The sequence below is a fragment of the Lepus europaeus genome, chromosome 11, assembly GCF_033115175.1.
Source record: "Lepus europaeus isolate LE1 chromosome 11, mLepTim1.pri, whole genome shotgun sequence".
NCBI lineage: Eukaryota > Metazoa > Chordata > Mammalia > Lagomorpha > Leporidae > Lepus > Lepus europaeus.
Genome location: NC_084837.1, coordinates 75,843,687 through 75,865,441, shown reverse-complemented (window position 1 = coordinate 75,865,441; position 21,755 = coordinate 75,843,687). Strand labels below are relative to the sequence as shown.

The 21,755-nt window shown below is 38.9% G+C and overlaps 1 protein-coding gene across 2 annotated transcripts in view; it reads right to left on the bottom strand.

Annotated features, from left to right (window-relative positions):
* Positions 1 to 21,755, bottom strand: part of UNC13C (unc-13 homolog C) — a 632,546-nt gene that overhangs the window by 298,455 nt on the left and 312,336 nt on the right. For both annotated transcript variants that reach the window (XM_062204781.1, XM_062204780.1), the window contains 4 exons: positions 20,018 to 20,174; positions 8,794 to 8,862; positions 7,083 to 7,172; positions 635 to 763 (listed from right to left, as the gene is read on the bottom strand). In XM_062204781.1, coding sequence (XP_062060765.1) covers positions 635 to 763; positions 7,083 to 7,172; positions 8,794 to 8,862; positions 20,018 to 20,174 — 445 coding nt within the window. The remainder of the gene's footprint in view (positions 1 to 634; positions 764 to 7,082; positions 7,173 to 8,793; positions 8,863 to 20,017; positions 20,175 to 21,755) is intronic.

Sequence of the window (21,755 nt, the reverse complement as noted above, 5' to 3'; positions counted from 1 at the left end):
AGTCACAGGAACACAGCCACTCCAGCCATCATCATCACCTCCCAAGGTGCTCAGTAACAGGTGGAAGGGACTGGAAGTGGAGTCTAGAGTCAAACACGGGGACTCTAATATGATACACAAACATTTCTAGCAGCTTATTAAAATCTAGGCCAAACACCTGCCCTTGAAATATTTCTTAATGATGAATGAACATGTGTAATGATTTTGCCATCCTGTTCATCAAAAAATTCCCCAGACAGCACTTTTAAAAGGTCAAATGATAAGGGAAATAGTGCAATGAGAACCCAGGAATAGAGACAGTATCCTCACACCTAATCTCAAGACCACCAGTTACTCAGTACCACCCACACCCTTAGCAAACCGCTTTGTTCTTCTAAACTGATGACTCAGCTGAAACATCTGAACAACGTTATCTTCCTTAACTATACAAAGTTATTGTAAGGAGTGATTAGTTCATGTATTTAAGTGTTATTCAACTGTGAAGGCAAGGATAGAAATTCTCACACCCATGACTAATATGAAATTAGATGAACATAACTTCCTATTGGTTACCATCCCAAACATTCTGAAGTGTACATTAGAAACAGCAAAGTCCAGATTATTAGAAAAAGAAACAAAACACATCTTCTCTTACCGGGTCTATCAGCTGAGAATAGAGTTCATGGCAATTGTCAAAAATATATTTGTATGTGGAATCCAGGCAAGCTCTGACACAGTCCTTCACCACCATGCTGGCCTTAGGGGGACTCTGCAGCTCTAGAACCTGACAAACACATTTTAAAAGTCAACAGTGGAACATTAGGACCCGCCAGAAGCAACTTAAATACTATTCAATGTATGATTTCAGCTGATTTTTCTGTATTTAAGAAATGTTTCTAATGTTTATTTATTTATTATTTTCATCTATTTGAAAGACAGGGTGATGAAAGAGGAAGAGAGAGAGAGAAAGAAAGGGGGAGAGGGAGAGGGAGAGGGAGAGAGGGAATCTTCCAACTCCTGGGTAACTTCCCAAATGCCTGCAACAGTCAGAGAAGGGCCAGGCCAAAGTCAGGAGCCAGGAACTTTCTCCAGGCCTCTCCTGTTGGTGGCAGGGGCCACAACACTTGAGCTATCACCTTCTGCCTCAGAGAACACAGTATCAGAAAGCTGGATTGAAAGTGCACTGCCCAGTACCCAAACCAGCACGCCAGTATGGGATTTGGCATCGTGAGCAGGGCGTAACCCATTGTGCCACTATGCCTACTCCTGCAAGTATTTTAAATATATAAGTTTCATCACCATTTTCTGATATGACAACTGAGAGGAAGTATGGTTAACTGAGGTTACTAAAAACAAAAAGCCATTCAAATCAATTGGCAATCTACAAAAAGAGTTAAAGATTTTAAAAGCTATTATTAAAATTGCTATATTGGTCTATTATGCTATATTATATGTGTGTACATATTGTATTGTATGTCCACATGGGGAAATTTTATTAAGAGTTTTATTTTAAATGGCTTATAGATAAGATTGTCCATAAATTTAAGCTGCTAAAATCAATCAAAGATACATTTTAATTTGTGGGACCTGAATCTGTGTATCATATGTTTTAGACTTGTTGGTAGAAAGAAACTAAAAACATTTTAGATGGTTGTGCTTAAGTTTACTGGCTAAACAAACTACACCATGTTAGATATTTAAGAGGTGTTTTCAAATACATGATTCTTAAAATTTATAGAAGGCATTGGACCTTCTGGTAAATGTTTTCTTAAGTTGTTATCTAATGGTTGAAACGGTTTGCTAAGTATTCATGTGATATTGCTATTGTCAGCAAGCGATCTAGGACTTGCTCCCTCATTTCTCTATTCTAAGCCCAACTTGTTCTTTCATTTCTCTATTCTCTTCAAGGAAGGAAACTAATTCTATTATGAAGGAATCTGTAGGATGCACAATTTAATCTTTAGACCTTATAAAAGAGATGGCTAACATTTTTCTGCAATAGCATAGCCAAAATAAGAACTCAAATAATAATCTCATAGCTAGATTCACTTCGCCATCAGTGAAGTATACAGTAAGTAGAAAAAAACCTCCCTTTCAGACCAAAGGGAAAGAAAGTTTTAAAGTGAGAATATAATTTTCCTCATGGGCATTGTCTACCTTAGAAAAACTACTACAGAACATGCCTGTGACTATAGACTTGTCGTTCAGGCCACCGAAGATTAGAGATGGGACTTGTACACTCCCTTGACTTGCATCCTCTGGTCTGCTTTAACACAAACCAGGAGGAAAAGAAAGCTTGGCATCAGAAGCAATGGGTGGCAGGCCTATTAATGGCTGATCTGTACAGTGATCTGCCCTCAAGGAGACCCAACAGGCCAGTCCACTGCAGTGGCTTTCAATGTGGTAAGCCTGGGCTTCAGCAGAAGTCAGCTTGTGAAGAGCCCTGGCAGCTCTGCCAAGAGTTGGATCACTGGAAATGGACCTGGCCTGGAGTCTGACCTGTGCCCAGGTCAGAGCCACAGATCTTATTGGCTCTAAGCTGAAAAGCCCTTCACTCAGCCCAACTTCCAAAGTGACCACTGCAGCTGAGGGTGTGGTCAAGTAGGGTCAGCAACATTGCAGGCAGAACTGTCAATTTCTTGTTAGAGATGCCCCCTGCCTTTACCTGGCCAGCTCTCCTCCCAGGCCAGCCAAGTAATGAATGTCAACAGAGTGCCTTCCCCTAGGAGGTTCACACCTCCCTTAGGATATACCCCATGTGAAGAGATAGATAGGTCTGGGCCTCTGAATTTACAAGGCCTAAAGCCCAACAGATTATTATCAAGCCCCTTCTATCAGGTTCTATTTGCCTCTCAATCAGAAAAATTAATTGTAGCTTAGACAGCACCTTTCTTAGCTCCTCTAATAATGACTCTGTCCTTTGTTCTAGGCCCTGTCTAGTGCACTTGGGCCTCATTCCTTTGTAATCATAACCTCTACTCTACCACCAATGGCTCTACTCCCAACATGTGTGTACTGATGGTCCTCTTCCCCACTTAATGCTGTATAATTGTTCAAACCTGGTAAATGCCACTCTTAGGATCATTGGTTACTATCCTCACTCTGTCTTTTAAGACCTTGTCTAAATATGATCAGAGTCGGCAAACTTGGAAGGCTTCCATAGCCTTGGCAACTCATGACGACAGCCTAGGATGGTTACTGGCACCATAAACTAGAGTGTCAATTTGTTGGGTCAACAACAGGAGCCACTGTGCACTTGCTCCTCATGTGGGATCTCTGTCCTTAATGTGCTGTACATTGTGATTTAATGCTATCACTAGTACTCAAACAGTATGTTTCACTTTGTGTTTCTATGTGGGTGCAAACTGTTGAAATCTTTATACTAAATTGATCTTCTGTATATAAAGAGAATTGAAAATGAATCTTGATGCAAATGGAAGGGGAGAGGGAGCGGGAGAGGGGAGGGTTACGGGTGGGAGGGAAGTTATGGGGGGGGGGAAGCCATTGTAATCCATAAGCTGTACACTGGAAATTTATATTCATTAAATAAAAGTTAAAAAAAAAAAGAAAAGAAGGGTGAATTTGAAGATTTTAGTTATCTAAAAATGTCAATGCTGTTTGGTTTGATCTAGAGATCTATGGCCAACCCAATCAAAATCTTGGCCAGAACTAAACTCACTTAAATAATTTTTCAGAAGAGAAGCAGATTGAGGAAATACACTGTATGACTCTAAGATTTGCTATAAGTCTATATAATTTAATCACAACATTGAATAGTATAGAGAGTTTAGAACTAGATTCCAACATATATGGTCAACTGATTTTTTTTTACAATGCTATAAAATTAATACATTGAAGAAAGAAAAATCATTTCAGTAAATCATGTTGGAACTTGTAAACATAAATATACAAAAAAACTATCCTTGATCCACCATAAACCAAACAAAACCAAAAGCAACCTGTAAGTCTAAATAGAATAGAGACCTAAATTGAATAAAATCTTTAATTCAACTTTTAGAAGAAATATACAAAATTCCTGTGACCTTGACTGAGCAAAGAGCATTTTTCACAAATGCAAAAAGTTAATAAATTAGGCCAAATTTAAATGCTTTTCACGTAAAACATTCTTTAGGAAATGAAGAGATATGGCAAAGACGGGGGGAAATATGAACAAATCATATAACTGACAAAAGACTTGTGTCCAGAATTTATGAAGAACCCCCTAAACTCAAGAATTCTATATTAAAAAGTGCCAAGAAAGATTTCAAATGTTCTCACCATAAAAATGATTACTTTGTGGGGTAAAGTATATATCAGATAGCTATTCCATAATATATACATATTTAAACATCCAGTTGTACGTCATGAAGGCATACAATTTTATCACAAGTTTGTTAAAAAAAAAAATAACCCAGCAAGAAGAAAGCAAACTAATGAAAAGGGAAAAAAAAATCTCAACTTTGTTCACCAATGAAGATATAAGATATTCAGATAGTAAATAAATCCAAGAGAAGTTGCTCAACATGATTAATTTTTGGAGAAAGAAAATCAAGACCACAGTAAGATCTAACTTCATTTCTATTAGAGAAAAAAAACTGAGTAGACAGATAAGCAGACAGATAGGAAAGTACTGAGAGCATCATAAGATGCAGAGAAACTAGAACATGCATACATAAATATGCAGCAGCTACAATAGCTAAAATAGCTGCTGCATATTTTACCCAAAGAAGGCCAAAACTTATATATACATAACTGACCTGTACATTAGTAAGTTTTATTTGTAATAACTCAAAACTGGAAACACCTGTCAAGTAGTGAATGCATAAACAACCTGCAATACATATATAATAAAGAATTGCTACTCCGCTATAAAAAAAGAGGGAAGCCGAGGCTGGCACTGTGGCATGACAGGTAACACCACCACCTGTGCTGGCATCCCAAATGGATGCTGGTTCATGTCTCAGGGGCTCTATTTCTGATCCAGCTCCCTGCTAATGGCCTGGGAAAAATTGCAGAAGAAGGTCCAAGTATCGGGGGCCCTGCCTCCATGTGGGAGACCTGGATGAAGCTCCTGGCTCCTGGCTTCGGCCTGATCCTTCCCTGGTCGTTGGGGCCATCTGGGGAGTGAACCAACGAATGAAAGCTCTCTCTTTCTGTCTGTCACTCTCTCTAGCTAATAAATGAATAAATCTTTGAAAAAGAAAAAACAATCAGTGAAGCTGCAGTTAACACTCAACAACATGGGTAGATCTCCAATGTGCCATGTTACAGGTGTATTATTCTCTCACTGACACAATGTTCTGGAAAAGCCAAATCGATAGATGGTGATCACCAGCAGTTGCCAGGCTGTGGGAGTTGGGTGGATGATAAAGGACAACACAAGGGAATCTGTAGGCTGTGGAATTGTTCTACATCTGATTGCAGTGGTGCTTATGCAATGACACATTTGTCAAAACTAACAGAATTGGACCATGAAAGGATCTGTTTTTGTCATTTGAAAAGAAAACAAAAGATAATAGGAGGAAGAAATCTGTTTAAAAGATAATGGGACGAAAAAAACTGAAAATAAAACTCTAGCCAACTATTTTGAGAAGTTTCGCTATCAAGGGGGAAGAGGAACTGGGGTGGTAGCTATCGAAGAGAGTGGAATAAAGCAGTACTTTGAAGATTGGGAAATTAATAACATGTTGTGTGCTGGAAGTATCCGGAAGAGACGGGGAAACTGATAATTCAGAAGAGAGGGAAGATTGCTGGACCCATGTTATAGCACACAAGATGAGCTGGAATCGATTGCACAAGTTCAACAGATGACCTTACCAGGAGGAGAGATGACTCTTAGACACTAATAAAAAACAAAAAAGGCATAGTGCACAGACATAGAAACTCACAAGCCCCCAGCATGAGTGACAGGAATGGGTGGCGGGAATCTCATGATGCTCCCTTGTCTGTGCTGTCTTCGGCACAAGAGGAAGCAAAGTTAGGAGCTGATGATAAGTGCAGATGGGGGACTGCATTTTCTAGGCACGGTAAGGCTTGTGATTGAGGCATGGCAGATGGGCAGCACAAGGCGGGAAGCTCCTACCTCCACTCACACTCCCTCACCTGACCATGTCAACAGCAGACATCACTGTGCATCATAGTCAACTCCCTTGCCCCTAGCTTGGGTCTCAGGGTCATTGTCTACACACTGCTCTGGCAGCCACCGCAGGAAATCAGAATTGACAAAATTCTACTCCTATTAGTTGCCCAATTTCACCTAATGTTAAGCCAAACAAATTATAACTGAGCTTTAAAGAGTCAAAATTACCATTGATATAGTATGGCTTTGTTTTATTTCTTTCTTATATTGTAAAATACCATTTATTTAGTTCTAGGGAAAAAATTCTGAGTCACTGAAAAGAAAGCTATAATTGTTTTGTTTTGGGATTTCTTGGTTTGTTTTCCATCTGGGAACTTTCTGAAAAAGCATCAGGATACACTCTTTCAAAGATGGAAACTTTTAGCTCATAGTCTGGCAGGTACTGTCTGAAAAGGCTTTACATATGCTGCATTCTGGCCAAAATTATGAATGCAAGGAACTTGCTATTACAGCAGAGGAGATATGCTTAAGAAGAAATGCATGGGAGGTTTTGTAGATAATAACCCATTATGCCAGAGGATTCGCTAAGTTATATTTCTATATAGACATTACCAGGGCTACAAAAGGCTGTTGCCATATTGGGATAAATGTAAAAGAATAAAGGAGCTATTGTGATAACAACAACAACAAAGTCAGCAAAACATCTGAGTTAAACCTCAACTAAGAAGAGAACTTCATTTCCATTTAACATTCCTGGCATTTTTTTTAAAGTGTCACGTCCACTTACTAAAGAGTTTGTTTAAGATGAATTTAATTTCAAACTAAATTTGAAGCAAATGTACCAGAGTATCTTAAGTGCCTAGAATAATTCCTTCTTCAATACACCTTGTATTGGAAGACTCATTGAGCTCAGGCAAAGACGCATTGCTTAATCAATGGTGTTGAATGGTATTGATCAAGCCTTCCTCAGTGAAGCCATGTGTTCTATGTTGCACTAGGACAGGACAGGAACAAAGGGAGATACCTTCATCCTAAAAAAGGTGATGCTTGTCAGAAGGTCAACAGTTGACTTCAGGTCTTGCAGTCTTTCATTATTGCTGGCAGGGAAGTTTTCCTGGTTAATTAGGAAACAGAGCATGGGGCAAGTTGTTAGCATTAAACCTCCGGTGGGAAAATAAACTAAAATTAGCATTCTGCAAAAGAAAATGGGAAGTAAACTGTGTAAAAATTTTAAAATGACTCTAAGGTAGGTATTATTAAAAAAAATTTATCAGAAAACATAGGAAGTAAAAGATTTAGATACCCTCTCCTTGTTCTTAGAAGGCCATATTCTTTATTTAACCTCACAATGCACTAAAAATGTGCAAATTAATACCATTGGTGCAAGGTTATGATCTTATTATTTCTTATTTATCAGAGGTTCACTACTAAAAGAAAGGCAGGTAACATATTTGAAAGTGTTTTCATAATTTTCTCAAGATAGGTGTATTTTTCCAAAAATACTTTGGACACTGTATATCTGTTATATTTAATTCATTCATAGTTACAGGGAGGCTTCTGTAAGTTGGAAAAAAGGCTTCCCTGCATGGTCTCATAATCTCTCCAAAAGTTCTGCTGATTTCAACCCAAAGGTTATGTCAGTGAGGTTTGCTGAAAAGTGTCATTCAAAAAACAGATGTTCAGAATTTTGAAGGAAAGCTCTAATTATGAAAATGTTTGAAAAAGAAACCATATCAACATTGAGAAATTTCTTGTATCAATATGCTCTCAGGCTGGTTTTCTAAAGAGCAGGGCAACTACAGCTATCTCCTGGATATTCGTGAACTTGAGCAGAGTTCAGGCACCTTGATGATGCTGAATGACATGGCCTCCAAGTCCTTAACCCGTCCCCGCCTGAGGTCTTTGCTAATGGCTAGAAGGGAAGTTCTTTTCTCACCAGGTTCCAACAATATGACTTCAGTAAAATTTGGTTTATAATTTCTAGAGATATGCAATTATTATTTGCCAGTAACAGAGTAATTAAAAAGGAATGCATGAGAGATAAATGTGTGAAAATAAAAATAGTTAGGGTAAACTGTTGAAAAATGCAAGATGTAGAAGAGCAACTGTATAATGAATATTGATAGCTTTGTAGTGAAGATATTTTGTGACTACAATTACATAGGGAAGCTTCAACAAGTTCATGGAAAATGGAAATAATGTTCATTTTCATGAACTCTTTCAAGTCTCCTTGTATGTGTACATACAGGAATATGTTTGTGGCTATGTTTCACTCAGAGGTGAAATACAGAACTGTTGACAGTGAACTCCAGACAGCGTTCACAGAGCATAGTGTACAGATTTAGACTGACAATTTAAAGCAGTGATTTCCAGTAGGAATCTCAAAAGCTAAGAAACAGAGTATCTCAGGAACAAGGGGAGAACTTTCAAAATGAGACCTGGACTAAACATTTACTTTATGAGTCCAAGGAGGGTCACTAAATCTGATGTTGTTTTAAAAAGTAAGCTACACACACACACACGCACACACACACACAAGCTCACACACACAGAGTCCTGTAGGTTTAAGCTCAACAAATCAACCTGAAGAACAACAGAGAACTTCTAGTGTGACAGGACATGAACTCGTCTTTCTACTTTCCCTGTACGTGTAGTAGGTCATTTGTGCAATATGACAAGAAGTCATCTGGACAAAACACAACAGTTTACTTTTAGTCAAGTAATTTGATACATACCCTATATTTTGACAAGTCAATCCTTAAAGAGTTATGTAATTGGTCCAGTAGTTTTATGAATTTTTCTCTCTGTAGAAAGCAAACAGAAAACAGGAAAATGTAAATAAGTGGTTATTCTAAATGTAGTACTAGCTACAATTCACATGGTTGTTTTGCTCTCACTTTATAAAAAAAGAAAGACCAAAGATGTCGATGATTTATCCAAGATCACAGAGCTAGTACACAGCATAGCAGTTATTCAAACTCAAATCTCTTTGATGCCAAATCCATGCTCTTTCCAACAAGTCATGATTTTTCTATGATAAATGAAAAATGTACAACTGTTCTAACAAAGTGTCTAGGAGTTGCTTTCTGTAGAAAGAGCTCAGATAAATGAAACGCCACTGTATTTTTCCATGTGTAATGATTCAGCCATACAATGCATCAGCAAAAGAAAATATAGCCCACTCCCCTTTGTATTCTCGCACACCATACTGTCAAATACAATTTTAAAAACTTTTTCCACTAATGGAAATGGGGACAACCATAGTTTCTATTAGAAAATAACTTCAAAATGCATTTTCCTTTTGGAAGGAAGTGCAGACTTCATAATTGGAAAGGATCAATTGCTTTTAAAGGTGGCTTACGATTTAGGGGCAAGAATAGCATAAAATCAGGCCAAAAAATGCTGCTTCTATTATTCATGCAATGTCAGTGCTGGACTACTCTCTTCATAGAAGGGTTTGAAGACAGTGTGAATAAGGAATTTGGCTAATAAGTGTAAGGGTGACATTGTATGGATTTTATACAAACAAGGGAAAAACACTGACATAATACACATGCAAATCCTGGGGTTAGACACTTCATTACTCAGAGTTCTCAGCATTTTCATCAAATCTGAAAACAGTGTGGGTGGGGGGAGTTTAAATGACAGCAAAGGACTCTGCCTACATTCTTCAAGCATCAAATTACACTTGGGAAAACTGAACAAAAACAGAGACTTCCTAGCAGTTTGACTTAGAAGATGGATTCATGGGCTATAAAACTCATTCCTTGATGTCACTGATCTTAATGGAGTGGGTTGAATATTAAGAGCAGTCCAGACGCCAGCACTGCGGAGTACTGGGTTAAATCACTGCCTACAATGCTGGAATCCCAAATGGGCACCTGCTTGAGTCCTGGCTACTCTACTCTGATCCAGCTCCCCGCTAATATGCCTGGGAAAGCAGCAGAAGATGGCCCAAGAACTTGGTTCCCTGCACCCATATGGAAGACTCCTGGCTTAGCCTTGGCCATTATGACCTTTGGGGAATGAACCCCTGGATGGAAGATTTCTCTCTCCCTCTCTCCCTCTCTCTCTCTCTCTCCCACTCAACTCCGCCTTTCAAATAAATAAGAAAAATATTTCATATAAAAAAGATCATTCCAACGGATTCTAAGTTGAAACTCCAATATTCTGAGTAAAATACTTTTATTCAATTTACACCTCAGTGAGCAAAGTTCATGTATCCCCTCTGTGTGAACCCCTGTGGAGGAAATAAAAGGACCCAAGAAGTGAATCTTGCTGTCCAGAAGCTTGCAATCTTATTAGGTAGTTTTAAGACTCTGCCAACGGAGCTACCAAAAAATACAGATGAGCTAAGTGTCTTTAATTTTTCTCTGCCATTCTCCACCAGTTTTTTTGTTTTTTTTTTTTTTCCAGGAGAGAAGACAACCTATGCTGTCTTTTGTTAGCTCCACAGCTCCTGTCCACAAGGGTCAGTGGCACTCCACTAAAATTAAAAAATAAAAGAGCCACTCCAGTCATTAGCTTAGGGCACAGTAAAGTTAATCATTCAGATGAGTGTAAAAGTCAGTATGATGCACACCATGTCGCTGCATTCTTCACCTGACCTCTGTGATTGGCACAAATCATCAAGACAGCTGAAGACGCTGACCCACTGCTACGGCCCAGATCACCGGCCTTGCTATACTCAGTGGGGGCAAACTGTGCCGTCGTCTGCTCAGCATCTATTCTTCTACAGTTCCTTAGAGCTAGAATCTCATGTGTCAAATGTGCCCAATAGGAAATGCTAATCTTCTCTTTGTTTCCAAGGATTTTTTTTTGGGGGGGGGGTTCATTTTTCTGCCAGGGGCCATTTGGATATTTAGAACATCATTCGTGAGCCATACAAAATTATCAATGTAAAAATTAACTTACTGTAGATTTACTGAATTTCAAGTCTCACCTATTGTTTCCTTGACAGGTGCAGGCCAAATGATTGTGGGGGCCTTATATAGTTGTGGGCTGCATGTTCCCCACTCCTGCATACACAGTAGGGGTTTGGCCAATGAGATGGATAGTTTCTTAAAGAGAATGGAGTCATACCCTGTTATCAATGAGCTATTATTTGAAAAAAAAATCCTAAAAACATACTTGACACACAGTGTTAGTTATATTAACATTTGCCATAGAATGTTGTGCTCTATATACATTGCAGGCTTCTTATCTTATCCCCTGTGCATCTCCAATTTTCCCACAGTAGACTCAGATATTAAAACGTAGAGCTATTATTTCATGCCAATAACACGAAAAGCTAAGCAATAGGAAAGTAAGGTAGAGCCAGAAGCTTGAAGAAGGACCTCCCACATCCTCCTCCACTTGCCCAGTCTTCATATTTTAAGAGGTATTTATTTATTTTGAAAGTCAGAGTTATAGAAAGGGAGGGAGAGACACACAAAGACAGAGAGACAGAGAGAGGGAAAGAGAGATGGTTCACTCCTCAGATGGCTGTAATGGCTAGGGCTGGGCCAAGCGGAAAACATTAGTTAATCTGGGTCTTACAGAGGGTTGTGGGAACCCAAACACTCGGGCCATCTTCTGTTGCTTTTCCCAGGCCATTAGCAGGGAACTGGATCAGAAGTGGAGAAGCCAGGGCACGGACATGGGATGTAGGCATCGTAGGCAGCAGATTAACCTGCTATGCCACCTCAGCTCCCATCTGCCCATTCTTTTTAAAGAAGTAATAATCTTGTAGTGGGCATTTGGTCCAACACTTAAGAGGTGGGGTAAGACAAGTTGCGTATCCAAGTGCCTGGATCTGAGGCCTGGATTCAATCCCCAGTGCCAGTGCAGACTGAGAGGAAGTAGTGATGGCTAAAGTTTGCCACCCATGTTAACAGACCTGGTTTTATCGCAATTGATCCCACTGTAGGCATTTGGGGAGTGAACCAGCAGATGGGATTCTGTTATTTTACTTACAAATAAAGAGTAAATAAAAATCAACATAAAATTACAATACTAAGCAGCTACAGTGATTGTGAATTCTTCACTTGCAGACTTGGGTTTATGGGGAAAAGAAACGTTGTTTAGTGAAATTTATTTAGTTGAATTTTCTGCTTCACACAGCTGAATAGAATTCTGACTGACAGGGATCACATATTAAATCTCCTTACTTAAGTCTTCAGTGCCCAGCTGGAAAATTTACATTCAAGAAAAATGAAAAACCAGGGAGAAGACTGCTGGGCTTGTTGTCACAGAATCCCAAACAATATCAGATGATGGGAAATTAAAAGCATGCTGCTGATTGAATTTTCAAAGAGATTCTTTCAACAGCAGGGCAGCTTGAAATTTGATTTTATTTACCATATTTCTATTTAACTAGAGGGAGATTACCTTTGCAAGAGCAGCCGAGGCCTCTTGCCTACACTGTGTGATTTGAGAAGTTAACAAAAGACTGTGTGATTAAAAAACATGTCTTCTGAAAGCCACATCATTCAGTTGATTGTATTTGAGGAGGAACCCGTAGGTCTAACAGGAAATAAATCCATAATAAATATAGTAAGTACTGTCATTACCAAAATTAGGCTCAATTAGTTGATCAGAAGAACTAGTCCACGGTCAGGACATTGTCTACAAAGGTCTAGAAAGCAGATCTTTTTGACTTTGTGGCCTCTGTCACAGTAATTCAACTCTGAGGCTGTAGCCAACAACTGCTATAGACAACACACTGGCTGCCTTCCAGACGGATTTTATTAATAGGAACTTAGGTTTGAATTTCATAAAATTTCATATGCCCAAACCTGCTATTTTTAAAAATTCCACTTAACATTTGAAAATGGAGCAAAGCATTTTTAGATTATGGTTCACAGGAGCCTAATTTGGCCCATGGACAGACGGGAGATTTAGACTGGGTGAGAGAGAACAGGTGCATTCTCAAAACTTTTCTCCAGAATTCTGGGAACTGTAGAAGTAAAGCTATAGTAAAAAAAGGGCATGGAGGGTCCGGCGCTGTGGCGCAGTGGGGTAAAGCCCTGGCCTGAGGCGCCAGCATCCCATGTGGGCACCGGTTCTAGTCCCGGCTGGTGCTTTTCCAATCCAGCTCTCTGCTATGGCCTGGGAAAGCGGTGGAGGATGACCCAAGTGCTTGGGCCCCTGTACCCATATAGGAGACCTGGAGGAAGTTCCTGCTTCCTGGCTTTGGATCGGCGCAGTTCCGGCTGTTGCGGCCAATTGGGGAGTGAACCAGCAGATGGAGGACCTCTCTCTCTGTAACTCTGTCTTTCAAATAAATAAAATAAATCTTAAAAAAAAAAAAAAGAAAAGGGCATGGAAACTTTGGCTTTATCCTCAGCTTCTCTCTTTAATTCCTTTCTTTCCTGCTGTTCCTCTCCCACAGCAGGGGCGCGTTTCACCAGAGCTAATGATGGCTAAGCCTCAGGGCTTTCACCCTGGCTATGAATTCACATGACCTTAGCTTTTCCTACAGCTTTCAGGTGTAATATAAAAATCATTCTGAGATGAACTCCCAAACTGAAACTTTTTTCCTCAGATCATAATAAAAACAATACATTAAAAAGAAGAGACAAATAAAAGTTTTGGAGACAGAATAGGTTATTCTGATGAGGTTTTTTGATAATTCAATGAGCGTGAACATATCATCGCATTGGACATATGTTTATGTTTCTTACTAGTTTAAGACTGACACTCTATTCAATGAAGGTGTGATAAAATTATAAAAGCCCACTACAGTGATGCTTTGAATGGCAAACTGATGTATAAATTTCATTGATTCAAAGTGTCTTGTTACACCTCCTTTATGAGAAATCATGAAAAGTACAGACATGCTGGAGTTCACTCACCCAGAAAGCCAGAAGCCCCTCAGTTGAACCTGAGACAGACTTCTTTCTGACTTCAGGTGCTGACTTCTCTTTTCCTAGAGAAATTCTATAGGAACTTGTAATTGCACAGTTTTCTCAGCACCTTTGATATGTAAATCTTTCTAAAAGCATCTTGCCAGTTTTATGTCAGGAAAGGATTCCTCAAGACTTGGGCTCCAGTCCTTTGAAATATCATCCCCAGACAGTCCCTCTATCACCATTCTCTATAAGACAAGTAGGAGCCTAACTTGGATAGATGTCCGTAAATACTAATGATCTAATCACCGAAAACAAAATTGTAACTCAAACACTCAATATGCTGGGGACGTCACATTGACCACTGGCTATATTCTGAGAATTACTATGGAATGACCTGCCTGTGGCCCTCTGGGTGATAGTTTAAGTACCTAACCCTTCTTAGGATGTTTTATATTAATTACATCCTAACCCTGTCTCACACACATTCTTTCTCTCCCCTCTGCAGTATTTCCACTACAAACTAATTGTTCCAGATTGAAAGCTGAAGATTATGCCTTATACTTTAAGGATGAAATCCAGGGTTGTGGCACAGCATGCTAAGCTACCATTTGTGATACCTGCATACCATATCAGGGTACTGATTGGAATCCCTGCTCTCTGCTTCTAATTCAGCTCCCTGTTAACGCACCTCAGAAAATGGTGGATGATGGTGCAAGTACTTGGGCCCCTAACATGCGTGTGGGAGACTCAGATGGAGTTTCAGGATCTTGGCTTCAGGTTGGCCCATCCCTGGCCCTTGTGGTCACTGGGGAGTGAATCAGTGGATGGAATCTCTCTCTCTCTCTCTCTCTCTGGGTGTGTGTGTGTGTCCCTATCACTCTGTCTTTCAAAAACTAAATAAATAATAATGAAATCCAAACATCTTAGTTAGTCTTAAAGGCCTTCAACAAGTTGAAACCGAACCCCTATAATGTAAAAGAAAGACCTGTCTCTTGTCTATCTCTCTCTCTAAGCCTAAGGTCTCCTTTATCAAAATTTCTGCCCTTTATCAAGAGAAATTCACTGACTGGAGCCCACCTGGCCATCATAAATTCCCTAAAGAGTACAGCATCAGTAACCAATCAAAAAAGATTGTTCAACTGACCAACCAGGAAGCTGGGTACAAGCTGACCCCTCACCTCTCAGCCTCAATTCCAACCTATAAGAACCTGCATCTCTAATAAGTTGGAAAGCCCAGGAATTAAGTAATAACTACCTAGCTCCTTGCTCTCCAGTTTGCAATGAATACCTTCTTTCTTCCATTAGTGAGTGACTCTGCACACTGGGCAAGCAGACCTGGTGTGTGGGTCTGGTTCAATCTACAGCAACATCCCCATCTGGGGTGTTGTTCAGCAACAACGCTAGCCAAAGAACCCAGCCTCTCTTAAACTCCCATCATTTCTTCTCTCAGCCCTAATCAGTAGGCAGGCCACATTCTACTCACTTTTTTCAACTTATTTTGCATTTTTACTTTTCCTTTTCTTTCCTCAAATATTGTGCTAGGCCTATGGTAGAGTGTTGACTATGTCTTAGACTCTGAAATACCAGTAATTCCTAAGAGTATTGCTTCTTTGTAAAGCAGCCATGAGTCTCTGAGAAGAATCCTTTGTTCCTCTTCAATGTCAAAGCATTTTTAAACACTATAAAACTCCTTTTACATTCACCCCATTTTGGATTGATTTATGATGATTTTTGCATGTTTATGTGATTACCCCATTAGGAAATAAAGCCTCAGATGTCAAGGTAGTTTACATGAAGTATCAAATACACTAAAAAAATATGTAGACAAATACAAGAATAGATGTAATTTAAAGGAATTACTTATTGGCATATTTGTTTGGGTTTGGCACTGCCTGTCAAAGAGAATGTGTATATGCTTAGGAAAAAATAGAGCTAGTTAGCCATCATTTTTATGAATAATGTATTATACAAGTGTACCTTAAGATAACTCACTAAATTTCTGAAGACAAGCTCAGAATTAAAATATTGACCCTCACCTCATGGAGTTTTATTCCTTTTCAAGCCCTGATCTACCTGGGAGTTTCTTCAATATCCATGGAGACATTTTCTCCAATACAGTGCTTTGATCTTAGCTCCAAACTACATTTACACTCAGTGGGGTGCTGGTAAACTGGCTCTCTGAAAGCAAAAAGCTTTGATTTTAGCCTTTGCCAATTTCCATGATGTAAATACGCTCAATATGTCCAACTTCAAGGATGGCTTACTTTCAATAATCTTAAAAATTTAGAAATTAGTTCTTATGAGTAGGTATGAGCCAATTGTAGCCTACTACTGTTTTACAGCCAATTTTCAACAATCTACTACCAAAGCTCATCTAAGGCCAAGACATCCACCTTTGAAATGTTAACTAATGCATAGGACATCCCTTTCCTTCACCCTGCTGCTCTCCTCTCTTATTTGGGAAGCTTGCTTGTGGTGCCACTTATCAAATAGACAACCTATGACAAATCACTTCAACTTTTTTCTTTATAATATCTTCTGTATCCAAATTTCCTTAGCCTTTCACTGCCTTTTTTTCCCCTGCAACATTTCAGCTTGGAGCCAATATAACCATCTGTCACATATCTTACTATATCAACATCAAAATGCTGACAAACTCTGACAAAAATTTCACAAGCCCATGAAATGTGTGACACCAAATTTATGGTGCCCAACATCAAATGTTACCCTCAGATTTAGTAGGAATTCTTCCGTGTGGCTCTGAAACATTCTTCTTAGCATTCTCTTCAGTAGCTTATCCAAACCATTACTACCCTCCTCTACTTCATGCACCCACACTGTAGTCCTTGTTTTGTAATTAAAGCATGCCTGGTCCTTGCAGACAATCATAGAGAAGCTTAAGGAAATAGGGTATGGTCTCCACTTCTCTATCCAAAGCTTAGAATTCTTTGCAAGGACAACTATTCCTCCACATTTTATCAGGGACATTTGTCATGAATAAAAACTCTTCTTTAAAAACTTGATTATATTTTAGTGAACAAATGAACCTTAGCTTACACAACTGTTCATCTCTATCATTCCTTGAATAATCCCATGAAGTCAGGATTTAACATCAACTGCTTCACTGAATAATCATTCTAAAAAATCCGAGGTGTTGATTTCTTTGACTACCTTACATAAACTTTTTATAACAGTTGATAATGCTATAGACCCCCTATTTTCAAAAGCTGTTAGCTATACCTCTCATATCACATCTTTGTTACCATTTTCATCCAGTTTATACAGCCATTTTATTCAGTAAACTTAGCTTGTCTCTCTTGCCTACAAGGAAAGCTTCTGTCTCTGTTGGTTTATTTTTGAGCATTTTTCATTTACAGCATGACTTCAACTAACATTTAGACAAAAAGACTTAAATTTATAAGCATAATAGTTTTCTTGCAGGTTTGTTTTACAGTTGTCATAGGTAGGACATCTTTTTCCACCTGTTTTATTGTTTGAGACTCAGAGGGACTGATTTATACCTTGGAGAAGAGGAAAGGATGGCCACTATAGCTGTCACTGGGCTCCGGGTGACAATCTCAGCTTCCGTACTCAGATAAATAAAAACTTGGGTCTCCAAAGAGGAGGTGGGTGACAGTATACTTTGTATATAGTGGAATCAGCAAGTGGTAGTATTTTCAGGAGAGAAAAATAGTCAAAATCACATACCAAATCAGCAGTTTGTCAAGATGTAGTTAGCAGAAATGTTTTATTGTTTTGACCCTATTCTATAAGAAGATATTTGATTTATAAAATAAAGTTTTTATATCCCTGTTGCACTGAAACACTGAGATGTACTTAATCAAACCACTTTCTCCTCTTCCGGTCTGCATGAAGTAAAGGGACATGTTATCTAATTTTCCTCCAGGTAGCTTTTATGGAAGATATTAATCACATAACCCCATCTTCTCTCTCAGTGTTCCACAAGTTTGGCTTATTCCCCACAGTGTAGGCAGGCAAAATATTGGAAGCAAAACAATTTCATAACAGAATGTTTTATGTTATGGGGAAAATCCCCAGACAAGTATTGTTACCAAGACGAAGTTTTTATAAAAAAAAAAAAAACTGTTCTATGATCTGATATTTGGTCATAATAGTATTTTGTTGAGCTGGGTAGGGAAAGTTCTTTGGTCCCAGCTCCTATAGAGCCAATATATAAAATATAAGGAGCTGATGATATAGTGGTGACACTGCAGTGGGACAGGAGAGAAAAAAACCCTTACACCTTATATAATTATAGCACTTTCAATTTTTACAAACTGGCTTCCCATCTTTTATCTTATTTAATGTTCATCATAAATTTGAGAAACAAGTTAGAGCACAAATTACTATCTTTATATAGCAGGTCCAGAAAGAAAGGTTTGGATATTTGAACTGACTTTTGCTACATCTGAATAAAAACTCAAACCTCAAACTCTCAATTCAGAGTGTTCTTTGTTACTGGAATTCACTTGATTTGTCACTAAATCTCAATTATTTCTTCCTTTTATTCTTTGCAGCTCACCTCGCACACCTTTATGCCTTCTCCTTTTTAGATAAAAAGGACAGAAACAGAATAATCACAGAAACATATTTTCTCTATTGGGTTTTTGCCTTTTTATTTTCTGTGTACTGATTGTTTCTATTTTATGACACATACTTCAAAATTCGATTTCTAACAACAGATTCAATAACAAAAATCTAATCAGTGAACCAATTTGGAACTGCACTGCCAAAAATAACTGGTGCCATGGAAATTGCATCCCTAAAATGGAGCTTAGTTCACGCCCCCCCCCCCCAAAAAAAAGAGAATTAAAAAAATACTGTATCACTGGATTCCTGGATATCAGAGCTGCACATCCAGTTTCCGTGTTAAAATTCTTGGGGTTTTCCAGGCATTTTTCTTCTTTCCTCAATGTCCACCTCCCCACAGAAACCAAGTGCTACTGATGATGTTGATTTTATGCCCTTGAAAGGTCTAGAATCTATGCTTTTTAATTTATTACCACTAACTCTGGCTTAATTTGAATTCTCACCAATTTACAGAGTTTACTCTTAGTTTATATCCTATTTCCATTCTTGCTCATTTCAATTTCATTGTACTTGTAGAGAATGAGTTCTATTGGCAGCTGCAGCAGACACAGTCTTGCATTTCCCCTTCCATGTGTAATGATGTCTGAATACTTCAAGTGGACAGCCTTAATTAAGTGCAGATGATTCCTTCAGGCTCTTTATATAGCTATTGTTTTGACTTATAGCATGTACCAGTATCTATCACTACCAGTAGCCACCAACAGGAAGTATACAGTGAGCCCACAGTTGTCAGAAAAAGCATAGATACCAGAGAACTGTTTCTAAAACTGGGGAATCTGGAAGAATGAATCCCAAGTTTGCACACATGACAGATTCTCTATAAAGCCCCAGTACTCTCTTTAAAAATGTATGTTTCCCTCAATTAGAAAGATCCTTGCAGACATGGGGATCAATTCTTTTTTTTATGGGTTGTTTTACAAACAAAAAATGAAGCTGACACTATGACATAAATGGGATTTAGATCAATTCTAATAAGGAGTCCTACTATCAAATAAAATTTCACTGAAGGTGTTTCAAATGAACTTTGAACCGTAGCCAAGTATACAGACAGATTTTTTTTTTTTTTTTTTTTTGACAGGCAGACTGGATAGTGAGAGAGAGAGACAGAGAGAAAGGTCTTCCTTTTTGCCGCTGGTTCACCCTCCAATGGCCGCTGCGGCCGGCGCATCACGCTGATCTGAAGCCAGGAGCCAGGTGCTTCTCCTGGTCTCCCATGCAGGTGCAGGGCCCAAGCACTTGGGCCATCCTCCACTGCACTCCCAGGCCATAGCAGAGAGCTGGCCTGGAAGGGGGGCAACTGGGACAGAATCCGGCGCCCCAACCAGGACTAGAACCCGGTGTGTCGGCGCCGCAAGGCTGAGGATTAGCCTGTTAAGCCATGGCGCCGGCCCCGAACAGATATTTTTTTAAGACGTCCCTTCAGCAATAAGATTCAAGAATATCTTGAGTCCAAGGCTACTTGTAAATGAAGTCCTATACATTCCCAGGAATTTCAAAGTCCAAAAATGATACTTACACCAAAGTTGGTGGCAGCGAATCTGTCTGAGGCAGAAACCTGTACATTAGTTGAGACTGTTGTGTGAGCGTAGAAAGCATTTATATTAGCAAGCAAAGTGCTCATGACGGCAGGGACACCGGGACACATGTATTTAGAAGACAGACATGAAAAGTGCCTGCGGGACAAAAAAACATAAAGTGTTTTTAAAACAGAAGCTAATTAATTCACAGAACAGCACGTCTTCTAACATCAGCAGTTAATTCTTCAACTACATCAATGGACGGGACAGAAAACTCCCAAGATCTCTAATTGAAAGAGAAATGATTTCAGCCTTTTGAAAATCTCTCATTCAGAAATGCGAAGTAGCTTAATTAGAATGTGATTTGCCACAGGGTTCTGTCCAAATGCTGTCAACTGTGCGGATGTTGTGTGCACACTCCAGAGTACAATGTCCTCTGGAATTTGGCACAGCCAGAAGCAATGACACCGGGGGCTCCCTCTCTCCTCCAGCCTGCCCTACCCATCTCTGTTCCTGAAACGCCATATTCCAACCAGAAGGTTCTTTTGCACTTGTAATCCCCTATCCCTGGTGACATAGCAAGAGGCCCTCCTGTTATGACACATTAACTAAACGAGCCAACCTGTCTTCAGTTTGTGAGGTTTTTAGAAAGGAAGATCTTCCATTAATAAATCTCTTTCTTAAGCACTTTATTACAGATAGGATTTAATTAGGCAAACAGATGAATGGTGAGGAGGACAGATTGAATTACACTGGCTTTGTGCTGCAAGACCATTCCTTTTAAACCTTGAATAATAGTGTCATTTATAGCCATCAAAAGCATCAAGTGTTCAATTCTGTTACTTCTTTCAAGGAAAGCTGTTTCATCTGAATTACAACAAAAGATGTGGAAACTGAAGGAATGACTCATGATAAAAGTGAATGATAAAATATTCATGGAGAAAGGAAACTTTCAGTATATAACCGATCCAATTATGTTCTCGTATCTTAGTAATTTATCCTCTGACTTGCTGATTCTGAATTTCACTTTACTGAACACAAACACACAATCTACACAAATACCTTGAGAGGCACTCCTAAAATAAATGAATGGTAGCCTTGAAAATCATAGCTTCTTATGTCATGATATTGGCCAATCAATGCACATTATAATTTTTAACCGAGTTTTGAGTTCATAAGTAACACTTTATGCCAAGGGCAAGACTTGACTAAATTATGCCAAAATTGGATTATCATTGATTGTCTTTTAAATTAATAACACATAATTTGACTTTAATATGTTTTAACATTATTAATAACACTAAGAACACAGACATTATTTAACTAGAAATTTTAAAATGAAGCTATGCCATTAGATTTCTTTTTAAAATTTGCACATAATTAGATATCTTAGAATTAAATCACAGGTTAAGAGATGCAGAATCTGTAATTCCTGAAAACAAGGATGTGGGAGATGGCAAAAGAAAAATATACATGCTTGGGATCCAGGGAGGGAAGAGATACAGCATCATAGGCAGTTGTTAAAATAAACCATTAAGAAAATGACTAGAAATGTAGCAACTCTGAGCCAGTATTGCCTATTTAAAGAGATACTGGAGGTCATGAGATTGGATAATCATTTCCTTGGGTTTACAAAAGCATCGGTGTGCTCACAAGACATCTGTGTTTCTCAGTGTTTACTTCATCCGGCTGCCATCCTTTGATTCATGGGGCCTGGGTAAGGTGGCAGCAACAGAT